The sequence below is a fragment of the Centroberyx gerrardi genome, chromosome 4 (genome assembly GCF_048128805.1).
Source record: "Centroberyx gerrardi isolate f3 chromosome 4, fCenGer3.hap1.cur.20231027, whole genome shotgun sequence".
NCBI lineage: Eukaryota > Metazoa > Chordata > Actinopteri > Beryciformes > Berycidae > Centroberyx > Centroberyx gerrardi.
In genome coordinates, this window is record NC_136000.1 from 16,700,945 (window position 1) to 16,718,154 (window position 17,210).

At 41.4% G+C, this 17,210-nt stretch overlaps 1 protein-coding gene across 1 annotated transcript in view; it reads left to right on the plus strand.

Annotated features, from left to right (window-relative positions):
- Positions 1-10,728: 10,728 nt before the first annotated feature.
- The window catches only part of ptprq (protein tyrosine phosphatase receptor type Q), a 49,072-nt gene continuing 42,590 nt past the window's right edge, over positions 10,729-17,210 (plus strand). The window contains exons 1-9 of the mRNA XM_078283055.1: positions 10,729-10,773; positions 11,551-11,614; positions 12,453-12,570; positions 12,824-12,938; positions 13,676-13,745; positions 13,880-14,058; positions 14,371-14,590; positions 15,719-15,865; positions 16,118-16,242. Of these exons, the coding sequence (XP_078139181.1) occupies positions 10,729-10,773; positions 11,551-11,614; positions 12,453-12,570; positions 12,824-12,938; positions 13,676-13,745; positions 13,880-14,058; positions 14,371-14,590; positions 15,719-15,865; positions 16,118-16,242 (1,083 nt within the window). The remainder of the gene's footprint in view (positions 10,774-11,550; positions 11,615-12,452; positions 12,571-12,823; positions 12,939-13,675; positions 13,746-13,879; positions 14,059-14,370; positions 14,591-15,718; positions 15,866-16,117; positions 16,243-17,210) is intronic.

The window sequence follows — 17,210 nt, forward strand, 5'->3', positions numbered from 1 at the left end:
GTCTCCTTCACACACCCTCCTCCAATTTCTTTTTTTCTCCAACACACAGACACACACACACTCCTGATGCAGCATCTCGAGTGCTGAGTGACAGCCTGCTGGACCAGTCCACCTGATGACCCTCCAGATGGTCATTAGTAGGTATATCTGGTGACACTGAGAGTTTGATTTTCCCCGGGTTTAGTCGTCCTCCACCGGTAACGTTAGATCTAAAAATGGCTTCGCCGGCTAAACGTCACGCTTTTAAAACCTTCTGGAAGCTGTCAGATTGTGCTGTGAGACAGAACCTGACCCGCCGTATGTAGTGGAAAGTTACGAAGACGTTGTGAGTTGAAGTATTTTGATCGAAATAGCTTGTTCTTGCTCGATAAAACAAGACACAAGATCACCTTCACTAAACAGCGGGACGTACCTGCTCTCACCGCCGGAGACAGACGCTGTTTTCCGGGAGGCAGTGCGCCGAAGAGTCGGTAGGAGGACTGGCCGGGTTGCGGCGACTTTTATCCATATAAGTTTGGCGACTTTTTCCATATTTGTTTGGCGACTATTATTGTCTGATGTTATTACTGTGTGAGCTGAAGCGCTGGAGGTTTTGTATGGATTTTGAAAGCTTATCGTTAGCCAAGATAGGAAGGATCTGTTTTGTTGTCATACTGTGAATGACACTTAAGTAAGGAGACGCCCTGAATCGCCTTGCCATGTATTTGGCACCAAATTAAAGGGAAAGTTGTGTTTTTTTAAATGGAAAAACTTTGAAAAAATTTGACCATATGGCCTTAGTGTGGTACATTACAAAAAAAAAATATATATATGGCAGTTATATCACACTTGATACCATCTTTTTAAAGAAGAATTTAAAAATGTAAATGACAGTTGTCAGGGCATAAAACCAATGATCTGTTGATCTTTACAAATCAAGACTCGATAGTCTAACAATGGCATAGCCGTCAGTGCTGAAAAAAAAATGTTTAAATCAAAAATCGAATCAAATCGTGACCTTAAAATCGAAAGTCAAATCGAATCGTGGATTTGGAGAATCGTGACACCCCTAGTTATTATATCACATCCCACCCACTCTACCACCCTGTCCCAACTGCAATGTGGATAAACCAGTCCAGTTCCAGTCTCCATGTATACAGCACAACCACCACTGCTCTCCTCACTTGGAAACTTAAGAGAGGACAACGCCTTTCCACACTGTCTGTCAAATCTGTCACACACATCTTCCACATAAACTCATCAGAGACACAGTCCCAGTACACAGTGAAAGGTCTTCAGCCTGGCACACGCTTCAAGGCCAAAGTGGTGGTGCCCACATTTCTCATACACCTTAGCATTGTGCAGTGTTCTATAAATATGATGTAATGCAGGAAGAGACACTCCTAAAATGACCATTGTGTCGTATGACACTAGATGGACTTGTGTCAGGAACAAGTTACAAACATGCACCCAAAACAGTCAAGTAAGAAATGTAAAGTGGTACATCTGTGTAGGAAATAAATTAAGTATAGTATATTTTCTCTGTGCTGACTAAGAATAGAAACAAATGACAAAACAAATGGTTTAAAATCAGTAGCACATGAACTACTTTTTTCTTTAAGATCCTGTCATTTTTATGCCATTTCGGCTTTATTGGACAGTATAGTAAAGAGAAGATGGGGGGGTGGGGGGTTGCCTTAGTTCAGTTCAGTTAAGTATTTTAGTATCCCGAATGGGAAACTTGGTTTGCAGTCAAGAGTCAAAACAAAATTTACAGTTTAACATTATACAGTCTACCAATACAAACACACTACGATAAACACAACATTGGTTTTCAATCATGTGCCATCGTGACCCAAGAGTCTGCAGGTTTTCGCTGATTTCACTAATTAACACACCATAAACCAGACAGGAGGAACTAGTTAGTGAAATCAGCTGCTGTAGTGTTTGATTGGAACAAAAACCTGCAGACATAATGGTCATAATGGCACATGATTGAAAACAACTTATCCCATCGAGCCACCAGGACACCCTGACACATGAACTTGTTCCACTTGAACTGATTTATATAACATTGTCTTAATGTATTACACTGGAAATAAGCGGCACTTGTTAGCATTGCATGACTTAATGCTGGAAAAATAGAGTTTTTGCAGGTGAGTTTGTCAGTAAGTGACCTAAAGCTGATGAATTTGTATATAATCTGTTTGATGTGTTTGTTTCATCTCAATTAAATTATTTTTACCGACAAAGACACAGTCATACTTATAGAACACTGCACAGTGCTCACAATTATGGGGTAGTCACCACTCTGAAGAGTATGAATGGGGCTCTTTAGGAGAAAGTTTGAATCTTAAGCAGTCTTCCCTGTGGTGAGTACATTTTGTTTGAGGGTTAGGGTTAGGGTTAGTAGACATAGACAGGACTGTAGCAGTTGTCCAAACTCTTTGCTGATACACCTTGTTGCAGAGCAGGCTGAAGTTAGCAATGTGATGACCAATTGACTTTCCTTTCTTTTTGAGGATTTTGACAAACACTAACTCTTCACTTAAAATGTCGTTTTTTTTTGTGGTTAATTTCCTTCGTTTTTACACCTGGAGGTGGACTTCTATTACTTGGTAGATATTTCATTACTATGAATAAAGACATGGCAAACCGTTACATTGACAGCGTTCCCTATGAAATTTAACCTGTCACCTGAAGTGTTGATATCAACAGAGTAAGCCAGCACAAACAATGACGACAAACAATATATATGATTTAAAATATTTAGTAAAATTTTTACATTTATAGTTGATGGGCATAAATATGATGCAACTCTTTCAACAATTGCACATTATGTTGCTAAACCATTTACCAAAACGTAAAAAAAAAAAAAAAAACGCATCCTATTTAGACACACAGGCCTATAGGAGTGCCAGGAAAATTCTTCCTCAACCCATTTATTAAAAAGACGATCAAGCATGCTCCTTGAAAATGATGCTATCATACTCTGTACTGATCATGGAATTATTATCATTATATACTGATTGTGTTGGTAAATGAGGATGTGCAGCTTTAAGAGCAAGGGATCATGGTGGTGCACCCTTTTTCTGATCGGGTCCATAACTGTTGTGATTATGTTGTTGTTGGTCAGGTCAGGTTTCTTCCGGGAAAAAAGTAGGCTATTTGTAAATGAATGAATAAGATGGCCCCTGGAGAGTATTTTCCTTTTGTGCAATAGAAGTGATAGTGCCTCAAGAAGCTTGACTGCGTCCTCGCCCTTTTGTAGCACAAAATGGATCTACAGTAAGAAGTTACCGAAGATAGTTAGCCAGATTAGTGTTAACTGTGGACAGAATATCACTCAGAAGGAGTGTCTTGAAAACACATCGCTGGTATGCATGTCCTTGTGTAAACCAGTGCCTCATGCAACTACCTTTTACTGCTGACAGTGAGAATTCTTACCTGACTCGTCTGGAGTTTCGCTAGCTCGAGCCAATTTCTTGCGCTTGGCCTCGCGATCCGAGAGTGATGGTCGCTTCTTTTTGGGCATTTTAGGACTTTGTTGTTTGTCCTGGCTCGCGCTGACATTCATACATTTGATCTTCAGTCATGTAAACCAATAGGAGCAGAGCTCTCCTATGGGGCGGACCGTCATTGGTGCTGCTTCGGCAGCAGGGTAAACCAATAGGAGCAGAGCTCCCCTATGAGGGGGCGGACCTCCACGAAATAGAACTACGGTAGAGTATAGTCAGTGCCTAGGTTAGAAATCTGCAACATTTTTTTTTTTTGGTGCTACCAAACTTATGCCAGACCCCTGAACAGTGTTTTGGCAAATTTTGGAGGCGATCGGAGCAATGGTGTGCCTTGCAACTCCGGACAGACGGACAAATGAAGCGAGTTCAACATAGTCAGGCTATCTTTGCGTTCGCTGGCTTCACAAAACCTAACATTAACGATCCCGTATAACCAGTCTCACATAGCTGGTGTTCACATAGACTGTAAAAAAAGATGGCCGTAGTAGTGTCAGAGGTTTGATTCTCTGCCCGAACGCGAGATCGGCCCGGGTAGGAATTTCCCCTGCATTCCCCGGGCCGGTCTCGTGGTCAGAACGGATCAGATATATTTATTTATTTTTTTATAAATGGGGTGGGGAGTAAGCTATTTGGTGTGATAATCAGAATGTTATATGTAGGCCCCAGATATATATAGCCTATATATAGGCATGCGCAAAGGCTGCTCGGGTTTGTTGAACCAACTGAAACAAGTTTCGCTTCCGTGTTGCGCTATTCATTAAGATCCCGTGCGTAATTCTGAACAGATTTCTGTCATTCAAATTTCTCTGTAATCCGCAGTCTGATTGTTAATTCCTTGTGTCAATTATGTTTTTATCACCAGTCAATCAAAGGTTACGATTTGAAATGTAAGTGCTGCCTAAGGCACCACTCGCTTTGCGAGTCCTTTGCGAGAGGAAGTAGGCTATTCAGTAAGATCCCGCACGTAATTCTGAACAGATTTTTGTCATTCAAACAACTCGGAATTAGTTTACTTATGAACAGCCAATTTACTAAGAAAATTTCGGTTTTAAACCGGGCTCCGGCCCATAAATGCAGCCAATGGGACGGGCCCGTGCTGGGCACAGACAGAACATGCACGGGCTCAGGTAGGGTCGGGCTTGTTTTTTTGGGCCCGATCTCACCCATAGGTTTCTGAAGGGCCGTTTTGAAGCCAAAAGTCGGGGTTCAAGAGCGCCGCCATGTTGACATTTTTTGGAGCCGGCTGGCGCAGCCAGAGCAAAGTCGGGGGTTTCCCGCAGCTCCGCCTGCTATTGGTCCATAATCGGCAACCTGTCAATAGGCGACCTGTCAATCACCCGGAAAACAACCCCATTTTATAACCGTTATATCTCGTTAATGACGCAATTATTTTGAAAATCGCCATATGGAAGTGTAACCCACTCAAAATAGCCTATAATCAGGGTGAACTTATTTCCAGTCCTTTTCCCATCTGCAATAGCTATTTTAGTCCAGCAGAGGGCAGTGGTGGCGCTGCAGAGAGGAAAACAACAACAGCGCTTCCCGGTTAGAGAGAGTAGAACGAGAGAGCAGAACGGTAGCAAGCTAAAGCAGAAAGGAAATGAACCATGCAGAGTAGAAAGTATTAACGCAAGATAAAAAGTTAGTTTAAAGGTTCTTTTGAACGAAATCCGTCCCAAAATGGGGTACAAGGAGTAACTGCCGAGGATTTAATGATTGTGTATTCCATTTGTTGTTTGAGTGTTTGTTGAGTATTTGCCATTCTGTGCTACCTAACATAACATAGCTGAGTCAATGTATTCTGTTACAGAGTGAAAAGTTCTCTTGGTAAGAATTCATGTCATTTAGCTTTGCTGTTTTCTGAGTTGTGTGTTTTACAATGTGGCAATTTCTTGATAAGACATTTACTAAAAACCAACTTTGAGTTGAATAAACTAAAGCACAATTAGAAGGAATTAAGGAAAATGCTTATCATGTTGCTGTGTGTTATGCTAGTACCAGAGTTTTACATGTGCAGCAGCTAAGAGGATTGAATGTATAGTAATCTTGAAGGTACTGTAAATTCATTAATTTGGATTTTTGAGTTGATTATTTCCAGATCTGGTAATATTTTCATTTAAAAGAGAATAATCAAATGTTGCCCTGCTTACGCAGGTTGGTTTTTTATGCACCTGATGATTTGTGGGAGAAAGAGACTGTTCGTTGGGCAAATCGCCGATGGACATACAACAGACTAGCAGAGGACACACAGTGGGTGTGCAGAGGACTGATTCACTCCACATCTCTTCATCACATCGTACAGATAAGCACTGAGCTCTCACCACACTCCATTTACAGAAAAAAAACACACTACCCGGGTAGATGAACATTGGTTTTATTTAATTTGGTTTGTTATTTTCTCAGAGCTCTGAAATGTTTATTATTTTGTTTGTTTTCTCCTCAACCTGAATTGGTTGAAGGGGCAAGGAAAAGACACTGAGTTTCCCAACTTAAAGGACAGCACACAGAGAACTGTACTATGTTCAGTGTTACTGTTAAATAAATGCCGGCTATATGTTCTGAGTAAGCCAAGCAGGTGTTCTGGTATTTTCATTCCTCTACTCCTCCTTGAAAAGTACCTAGGTTAAGCGCTTGTGCATATATCACTCCATAGTGTGCTAAGGAAGTGCTTACAGAAGCATATCAGAAGAAGTAAAATTAGCTACTGAGACCATAACCTCTTGTCAAAAAATTTTATTGACTTTATAGTTGGGTGTGATTTGGAGTCTTTTTGGATGGACGGTAGAGGAATTGCAGCTTTCAGCCACTTCCTTATTGGCTTCAAAATTCACCCGTTGTTTTGGCCGCTTGGTTTACCATTATTATCTGTTTATGGGATCCCAACCCCTTGGGACCTGTAACACATGCAACATGGACAGACCCACAGCAGCAGATTTAATATGAGATAAGATGAAATTGATCCCAGTGTGGAAATTAGGTCAGTGCAGTGGAGTAATTCAGCTGGGAAAAGTAAAATCACATACAATTCTTATCACTGCCCGTCATTGAGACACCGTGTTCATTCTTCTCATTGACACAATGCTGGGTCATCACACTGTGGCTGTGAAAAGATTTCATATTCACAAAGTCGCCTCATGTTCCCTGTGGTGATGGAATGAGTGCAGTCTATTAATCACTGTTGGCCTAAATTTAATTCACTGCTTACTATGGTCGACTAATGTAAGATACCTGCTTGTTAGAAGCCCTCTTTTATAGCCAGAGTGGGTCAATGGCCTGGAAATGCTACAGGCGTATTATTGCATATGAACATACAAAACTAGTATTAAATGTGATGTAGCCTAATGATTATTATATCTCTGATATAATAAACCATCACGGAAAGCAAAGTGGTTCTACCGGTCTGTAAAAACAGTTGCCCTGCTAACAGCCCTTCTTACTATCTGTTAATTCAATAGTTTCTCCCTGTACAGTTCTTTTTATTATGTCACTTTAATTTGAATGAAATGTTTCTGTTCATATCGGGATCCTGTAGGAATGATGATTTTCCCCAAATCACGCTTCAGCTCCATGGATGTATTAAACTGTCACCCAGCGTATAATCAAAGAACTGGACATCGCTACAAAGTCACCAACATTCCATCATCGCTCGACTTTGATTTTGGAGGCTGTCGCTCATAAAAAGTGTAAACACTAGAATGATTATAGAACACATCTGAGGTTCAGTCCTTTGCTCTCATCATCTAGTTAGCCTACTTTACATTGTTACTATAGTTCTAAATAGCGACTAGTTACTTTACTAAGTTAGTCTTTATTAAAAGTAACTCAGTCGAGTGCTTTCAAGTTACTCACTTAAAAACTTCACAGCCTTTATGTCTTCTGCCGATGTTTTCACTCATATAGAAATCATCACCGAGTATACTACTGTTATCTACTCTTTTCTACTGTTATCTACTGTCTAAAACAAAGCAGCTTTCATTTATTCGGGGTCTGATTGTCTTTATGGTAAACTGATATGATCACAGAGGAGGCCTTGATTGATCATGTCAAAAAATAAACAGCGGATAGTGCTCACAACACATTGGCACGTGCTTTCAGTTCCCCGATGCACAGCTAACAGGTAACAATAATGTTGTTACCCTTCCATCAGTTCAAAGTAATGCAAATATTCCCAGGTTGTGAAGTTTATTGTTGTGTCCGTTCTGAAAGTGAGCCTACAAGCTAGGGCTGAACAATTAATCGAAATTTTATCGAAATCGCAATATGGCCTACTGCAATTTTCAAATCGCAGGAGGCGCAATATTTATTAAAGGCGAAATGTGTGTCAAAATACCATTTTAAATTAAATATTGTCATGCTGCAGAGATGTCCTGGCCTACACATCATATTCTACAGACAATAACACCATGTAACAGATTGTTTTTTTAATTGCACTAATTAAAAATTTAACCATTTGAAAGGAAAATAGTAATACAGTTTGTAAATATGACGACTGGGACTATCAATAGCCTACTACAATAACATATTATTATGTAACAGCTTTTCCAATGTTCTTTTCCCCTCTTTCTTTTTAAATAATTAGTTTCATTCAAGTTTCATTTCTTTATTCTGGTCTAGAGAAATAGTAAGGTATAGATTGTCTACTCAAAGACCCTGTCCACATGTACATGGATATTTCTGAAAACGCATTTTTTCCTCCGCCATTTTCAAAAAAATTCCTGTCCACACCAACGGTGTTTTAGAAAATCTCTCCTTCCACACGAGAACACAAAAACATTTCCACTCAAATGCCATTATTTCCTATGGAAGGGTGCGGATTCCGCATTCACCGATGGCTGCGCGGTGGATCGTGGATTTTTCTGCCGTGGCTGATCGTGCAAAGAGTGGAAAATAGTTCAACTTGAGCGGATAAGATCCACGCTCACTTCTCACAAGAGGACAACTCAGTGCTACTTTGGCTGCCTGGCAACAAACTGAGCGCTCCGCTTCATTTCTGCCAATTTTTTCAAAAGCAGATCGTGGATTTCAAGCAGAAGAGTAAAGTAAGAGAAGTAGCCTACAGCTAGGTTGACTTGTAAACACGTAATCAAACCTAACAGTACTGACTACACGTAAACAAACTTGTGGTCCGCCATCGCTCGTAGGTTCCTGGCGCATGCTCAATACAAATAAAACAATTGCCATGTGCAAGTTGAGGTCATGATGTCAGCGATTTCAAAAAGCTCCGTTTCACCGGTCCACACGCAAGCTCTGTTTTCGGTGACCTAAAACAGCGTTTTTCGTGTGGACGGGAGGGCAAAACGCAGAGAAAATACGAAGTTTTCAAAAATATCCACCCCCATCCACACCTTATAGTAAATCGTGGCCACTACATAAATTATTTTTCTCCCGATGGCCACTCCCAGGCTCCATAAAAATCAGATAACTCAAAGAGTCGTTTTTGTGAGATGCTCAGGAAATTTTCAGCCGTTTCTTTTCTGTGGGATGTCTATGGGAAAAAGTCTGTGCCCAAGGGCGTCACGTGGCTTGCAGTCCCGACTTTGGCCACTATACCAAAATCACTGCACTGCCCAGTGCAGGCCCTGGGGGCTTGGGTCGAATCATGGATGTATTAAACTCGAACGTATAGTGCATGGATGTATTAAACTAGGTATAGTGGCAAAACGACGCTAGTGGTGACGTAGTCTCTCCGTGACTGGTGTCACTGATCAATGTCATTCTGTGTAGCCAATGAAAATATGAGTGCGGGAGACTCGTGGTCAACCAGGAAGCACTAACTGCAAGAAAAAGGGGTAGCTTTCCCAGTCCCAAATTGGTTTGACTGGCATCTTGTCATCGAGTGTGCCGATGACACTTGTTACTCTATTTCTACCTTTCATGTCCTTTATGAGGTCAACTTGTGTCAGAAGGGTGTTTGGATCAGTAACAAGTGAACCTGCTGCCTAACCTGGGAAAAATCACAGTGCACCCTGCACAGATACATTCAGGTACACACACTAGTGATGCGCGGGTCAGGTTTTTTTCAACCCGCGACCGCCCGATCCGACACATATCCGAACCTGCCCGACCCATTTTCATACACATAAAACAATGACCCGAAACCGATCCGCAACCCGAAAAAAAAAAAAAAAGGTAGCCTAATAATGCTGCACTGTGCAGTGTGTGCAGAATATAATGTATGGATGGTGGAATAAACCAGCTGTCTGGAATTACATTGTGTGTGTACTGTGTGTGTAGCCCATTTGACCCGCACCCGCCCGACCCGTTCTCAGTATCATCTTCAGTCGACCCTAACCCGCCCCACCCGCGGATAAACCTGCGGGACCCGCGGGTTTCGGATTGACCCGCGCATCACTAACACACACATTTACAGACCATGCTCAGTCAAACGCTCACTGCCCACTTTCAATTACAAGGACTTTTATGAATTTGCATACTTTTTAACTGAATAAAATCAGCACAGACGTGGATAAACTGATGAATGAACAGATTAATTTATGTAGCCTACAGTTAATGGCAGAGTCTGCGCTTCAGCTGCATTCACACATAAATGCCATCAGTGAGATGTTATCAGGAGCAGTGGAGGGAGGAGGCGTGCTACTGTAGAGCGCTGGCCTTCTAGCTGAGTTATGAAACTGAATACACACACACACACACACACACACATATGCATGGCCTCTCCTCCCATTCAACAAAATCCCGCCCCATACTGGCTCTTCCTGGCTGCCAGGTGTCAGATACCCCCCAAATGTAACACACACACACACACACACACACACACATACACACACATAAATAACACACAGTTAAGTAATAGATCTCATTATTTATTAGGCAGGCCTCATGAGCTCAACCCTGAATCATTCATTTGCTTCAGCAGCTCTCCCTAGAGAGAGAGAGAGACTGGAGGGAGAGCGTTAGCTTTGTGTTAATGAAACGACCCGCTGCCCTGCCATTCTCTGGCCCTCACTGGCTAACTGCTTATATACTACTACTTGGAATACCTCAAGACCAAGACACTCCATCATTCACTGCCTGGACAACTAACCCTGTGACCTACAGTACCTCCACTAACTAGCTTGCCTGCTAGCTTTGGAATCACTTCTGTTCAACTTGTGGATTAACCTGTTGACCACCGCTAACCTGTATGTACTATATGTAACACCGGATGCATCTCTACTGGCAAGGCCTGTGTAACCCTGCTGTGTCTAACTAAAGCTAACTGCTATCCAGCATGGCCCTCTCTCTCACCTTGCTGCTTATACTGCACTTGGGACAGGTAAGAATTTATCATGTACGATGTGGCATTCCTGTACACTCACATATAAATGGGTTTACACTCAGGTATATGCACAGATGTACTGTACATGAATGCATACACAAATGTACAGGTCAGACTACTCTCCTGTCTCCTGTATCCACGTACTAGGTACACTTGCTGCCAAGTAAAATGCACAGCATATATGGGTAGAGGATGTGCACAGATGCAGAAAATGGTTTATAAGCTGTTTTTTGAGAGGACAAAAAAGTCAGTCAGTATACAACTGCTGTCAGAGGTTCAGGGAAATGCATCATATCTCAAATATTAATGCTTGCAAATATTGCAACATACACTCAGGTGAAAAGACTGCACTCTATTCTGACAAGGCATCGGTGCAACGGGTGAGACTGCTCATCACTCTCGTAGACATAGACAAGGTGAATGCAAGCAAACGCACCCATTTGCAGATACCAGCGACTTGCTGTCCATTCAGGACAACTTCAACCACCAAACTTCATATCGCTAGTAATGGTTTAGGGGTTTAAGTTTCTAGCTCAGGCAAGGTTAAGGTGATTTATCACAGCATGGGATTGAACATCAGAAGGCTGCGTGCCTTTAGGGTTAGATTTGACCGTGATAATTTGGTTTTAGATTTACTAGGGTTTAAGGAGATATTTCAGGGGAATGCTGAGAATGCCAGGAGAGGTCATTGCTAGGTATCAATGATATGTTGTACTCTACTATAGCATTACTGGTGAGTTTGATGCTGTTCTTTGTGATTTTGCTGTTTGCCAGGCTGTCTCCCTCATTGAAGCTTCTTCCACCAACACCAGCCACATAGTCAACACCAATGACGATGGTGAGACATGCACACACAAAAGATCCAAGTGTCTTATTATTGATGTATGCTGTACTTGTAAGGGTTTTGGGTGTACCAACAAGTTCTCATATGCCCTCTGCTGTTTAATTCAGTATCTGTATATTGCACACACACATAAATGCACGCACACACACACACACACACACACACACACACACATACAAACACTGAGGAAAGGAATTAGTACAACAGATGAGTGTGTATATGTGTGTGTGTGTGTGTGTGTGTGCGTGTATTCAGGTGCGCATGCGTGCAAGTGTGTGTGTCTCCCTTCCCCGTTTAATTCCTCTGAGGTAACTTTAGCCTGGGCTTTTGAACCGCAGGATGAATGGGTCTGCAGTGAAAGTGAGTGAAATGCCACTGCGGTGTGAGGCCTTATTCATCAGAGTTTGGTCTCAAACACACACACAGTCTCACACACACACACACACACACACTCGATCACACCGATCACAACACTATTCTTATAATGGCTCTGTTGCTATGTTCAGTCGAGTTCTGATATAGTTGTCCTTTTTTTCTAAAGATTTGTTTGGAATTTCTGTTTTATTGATGTTATTGTATACAGTAGAGGGATACAAAAGACGGAAGAGAGAGAGCGGGGGAGAGAGGCAGGACGATGTGTGTGACAATGGTTGTCAACGTGATTCAAACCCATAATGCTGCACATACATGGGATGCACTTTAGCCCACTCAGACACCAGTTTGCTTGAGCTCTGATAGTTAACATACTTATCTAAACACAACTATACAATATACAACCTCTCCTCTCCTCTCCTCTCCTCTCCTCTCCTCTCCTCTGTCCTCTCCTCTCCAGGTCCTCTTCCAGGTCCACCCTTAGGCCTAGAAGGAGAGAGGGTTGGCTCTAATGGTATTCTTATCTCCTGGACCATGCCAACTGATGCCAGAGTTATTATTGTCATCATCATTATCAGGTAGTACTTTGTTGTGTAGTTCCAAAATGTGATGCAGGATTTGTGTCTGTCTCGTTTGTGTGGGCTGATGCAGGTTGTATGTGTCAATTCTTCCAATGACGTACAGTTTTGGACCGGAATCTAATAAGATACAAAACGTGCTACGCCACGTGCCTTTACCTTCCCTCAGACTCCTTAATCCTGCCCCATACATAAACGTATCATGTGAGTGACTAGATGATCATCTTGGATAAGATTTGATTTCTTCTTGTAGGTACAGGAAGGTGTGTCCTTACCCCGATCCTGGCTTCACACAGGTGACCAGATACCTGGACGTACCAGAGACCCTGCTCAATGGCCTCACCCCAGGTTCTACCTACAGCATTCAGGTAACATGCACATACAAATTCACATACACATATTCAGACATATACAGATACTGTACATCCTGCTAAGTCAGGAGGTGCTGGAGACTGCAAGAAGATCATCAATGCTAAAGCGAAAAACTCCACATATGTGTAGTTACCAGTACCACAGTCGTAACCACACACACAAAGCCCAGGACTATGGATTCAATACAAAAAAGGATCTGTATTGAAGACCATCATGAGCTACGCGTTTCACATACTGTATTTTTGGATTGAATCCATAGTCCTGGGCCTGTTTGTAAATATACATAGAACAGTAGTTTTGTATGCGATAAAATTAGTCTATTGTTTTTATTTGTTGTTTATGTTTTTGTACTATAAGGTTATTACATTGAAATAAAGAATTTGATGCATATTGATGCATATTTCTTGTGCTATGCAATAGAAGGTAATATTGAAATGTTACATTGAATGCTACAACGTAAACCCCATCATATGAGGACATCATTTTTTTCACAAACTACCTACTCTTCAAAGATGTTGCTTAGTTTCCATAGTTATCAGGTGCTGCTTGGTTCCAAATAGCAAGGAAAATATAAAATAAAAAATTCTGATCACTGCCTGAGATTAGCACTTATGCTAGATTTGATGACTGCCCTATTGAACTGGACATGAATTCATCATTAAAGGTAATACCTACCAACCCCTGCCTCTCTCTCTCGCTCTGTCTCTCGCTCTCTCTCTCTCTCTCTCTCCAGGTAGCAGCAGAAACTCAAGCTGGCACTGGAGCATACAGCAAACCTCTATACATCAACACTGCTGAGGCCCGTGGGTATCCATGGAAATGCACACACACATCCTCATGCATTCTGATCTCAAATCTCAAATTCTAAAATGACAATGGTGTGTGTATGTGTGTGTGTTTGTGTCTGTACGTGTGTGTGTTCCACGCAATCCTCCAGCTCCTGGCCTGGTAACGAACCTGACAGCTTTTGCTCAGAACCACACCTTTGTAGTGCTCACCTGGTTCCTCCCGCGCCGCATCAATGGCCTCATCACTAAGTTTGCGGTCAAAGCTAAACACGCCCGTACGGGACAGACCATCCGCATGCTGGAGATCAACGCTGAGGACATCATGAATGTAGCGCTACCACACTGCAATGTATTATACTCTCTCTAAAACTTCTCTGCCTCCCTCTTCTTGACTGAACTGTTGTTGTGAAATGTTCTCTGTCCCCTCTCTTACTTTTCTAATAATCTATTTCTCCCTCTCTTCCAAGAATTTCTCACGGTGAAATAATTCTCTGTAATAATATATATTATTATTGTGTCATTTAAGATATTACTACACCGAACACCTTTACTGTATAGAAGGCTTAAAATGTGAATTTCTGTGCATTTACTTTTCCCTCTGTGTTTGTCCTACATGGTTCTGATTTGTGTATGTGTTTAGGACGCAGCAGATATCTTGTCCCACGGGATGCCCAGTCCCTCGGAGGTAACGGCATCTTCTCCCCCCATCACCGCACCCCCTGCAGCCTCCTGGAGTGTTCCCATATCAGTAGGAGTTGGTCAGCTACGGCCTTACACAGCCTACCTCTTTGAAGTGTCTGCCTTCACCTCCGATGGAGAGGGCCAGATCGCTTCCATTATGGTCCGCATGCCAGAATCAGGTACATAAACTGCATGTAGAAATGTAGGGAAACAATGCTGTCGCTTTTGGTTGATTTTGGTCAAGGTTAAAAAAACAAATGTATGAACTAAAGAAGCCACAGTTCAGTAATGTTTATAGTGAACACACTTGGTATCACAATATCTATGGTAGAACAATAAACATGAGAACTCAAGGGCCATCAGCATATATATGTATAAAAAATATATCCTCTGTGTGTGTGTGTGTGTGTGTGTGTGTGTGTGTGTGTGTGTGTGTGTGTGTGTGTGTGTGCTGCAGCACCAGAGGGCCCTGCACAAAACTTCAGTGTATGGAATATCACATCTAAGTCCCTCTCCATGTCCTGGGACCCTCCCACCGTCATCACAGGAAGATTTACTTACGTCATCTACCTCTATGGACCTACAGGTTATTCACAGTTTTTATAATACTAAGTTAACTTTATCAAAACTCTTCACACAGTTAGCACAACAGCACTCTATGTGGACCAAACAGTGAATGATATTTCATTGCTTTGACACAAAATGTATTCAATGACCACAGTTTTCAAAATTCTTGAATTCATTTCTCACTCAAACTCAACCACCAGCAAAACTGTGTGTATCTACAGCCCATTTTGCAAATGTTAACATACTCTTTTTAAAATGTAAATTAAAGTTAAAAACCTAACATACAACATTCAAGTGGACAGCAATTTGCTAAATCACAAATACTATATTGAAATATCTCAAATATCTCAAATAGTGACAAACTGTTGATTGAAGTTATGTAAATGACACCAACCATAGCTGATTCCCATCTCAGCTGAGACCTACCCAGACCTACCCAGCTGTAAACTACATCAATTTCACTGTTTTACAGTACTGGAATTTTTGTTTCCATTACTTTTCCTTTTGTTTATTTTGTAATTACTGTATGTAAAAAATAAAATTAAAAAAAAAAGCCTTTACTGCAGCATTTCTATGAAATTAACTGTTGTGCCAAGCTGCATGTTGGTGCAGAGACTTGTAGGAAGAGTAACCAATAAAGTAAAAAACTGTAATATTCATCCAGGCACACAAACACACAGAAACACACACTCAATTCACAATAATACTACTCACAATTTCTAACCATTTCTTTTGCCTAGGATATATGTATGAGAACAGCACAACAGACATGGAGTTTGTCGTTACTGGTTTGAACCCCTACACAAAGTACACAGTGGCAGTCCGAGCCAAATCCGCTGGTGAAGTGGGCCCAGAGGTGCAGGCTGATGTAGTCACACTTGCCGAAGGTAAGGAGGACGCTCACGAACAAATGCATACCACACATCACTTTTTACATTCAGATGAAGGCCATTCAGACTATTAAGAAACATGACTACAATGCTACACATGCTTTGCATAATGTACATTATGTTTGTTGTGGAAAGATTGGACATCTCGGCCACATCACATATTAGCTACTCCAGCTCAAGCCACTCCAGCCCAAATCTGGTCTATCCCACTTCCCCCTCGTAAACAAAGATATGACTCTGTTACTGCAGTTCAGCCTGTGCCTCCTACATCAACCCCGGCTACAGCTACTCAAGAGGCCTCGGCTACAGCTACACCAGGAGACCCGGGGATTGTGGATCCTAAGGGATCGGGGATCCTGGGGGCTATCTTCGGGGTATATAAACTGCTAATGAGTAAGATGACTGAGTAATATTACAGTTTTTCACAATTGTTTACACACTAAAACTGGAACTTGAGACACAATCACTAAAACCTGAAGCGCATGTATCAAATCCCTAAACCAAGTCTGCACAAATACAACCACATTTTCTGCTTTACACTCAGTTTGCAATTCTAAATCACACTTTTTGCAAAACACTACACACAGTTCTCTAAATTAGGCACAACATTAAAAAATCAAATCAAACATAATATAACCCCTTGTGTTCATTTGGAAAGCACTGCCATTCAAAATGTTAATCTTCATTTACCAGTTTGCTTTAGCACTATAAAAAAGGCCACAGGTGAGCTCTCCTGTTTTTGAGAACAATGGAAGCCAATGTTGCAGTCTATGTGAACACTGCTTGTGATGTAGATGAGGTGCTGTGGTCAGATCCAAATAGGAGGCGGGATGCATTTGTATCCTTTTACAGAAAGCCTAATGTTTCCTGTTTTTCTCCTACTGCATTGTGTTTTGTATGTAGAACACTTCACATATCCAGCACATATCCAAGTTTTGATTGAAATAAAGTATTTGTGTGTTATATATTTGGGTAGATATACGTTACTGTAACAGTCTTTCACAACAGGCTACTGTGCATAAGTGTAACTCTGAAAATGCAAAAGGCATAAGCCTACTGATGAGATATTCATAATAGTGTTTTCCGTTGAGCACATCATTGTGTAGTTGGTTGTTAGAAAGATGTATTCATATGATGGTTGTGTGTCATTTTGATGCGAAATTAAATTTTGAGAGAAGATAACAGTTTTGAATGGAGATTTGTGGAGTTTTGCATTTTGTGTCAGTGTTTTTGTGTTTCGAGTTTTGAGAAAATGAGCCTTAGTTTCAGAAAATGTGTGTAAGCAATTGTGAAAAACTAAGTAAATGTTGAGTAAATCATTATGTGTAATCAAGTTGGAATT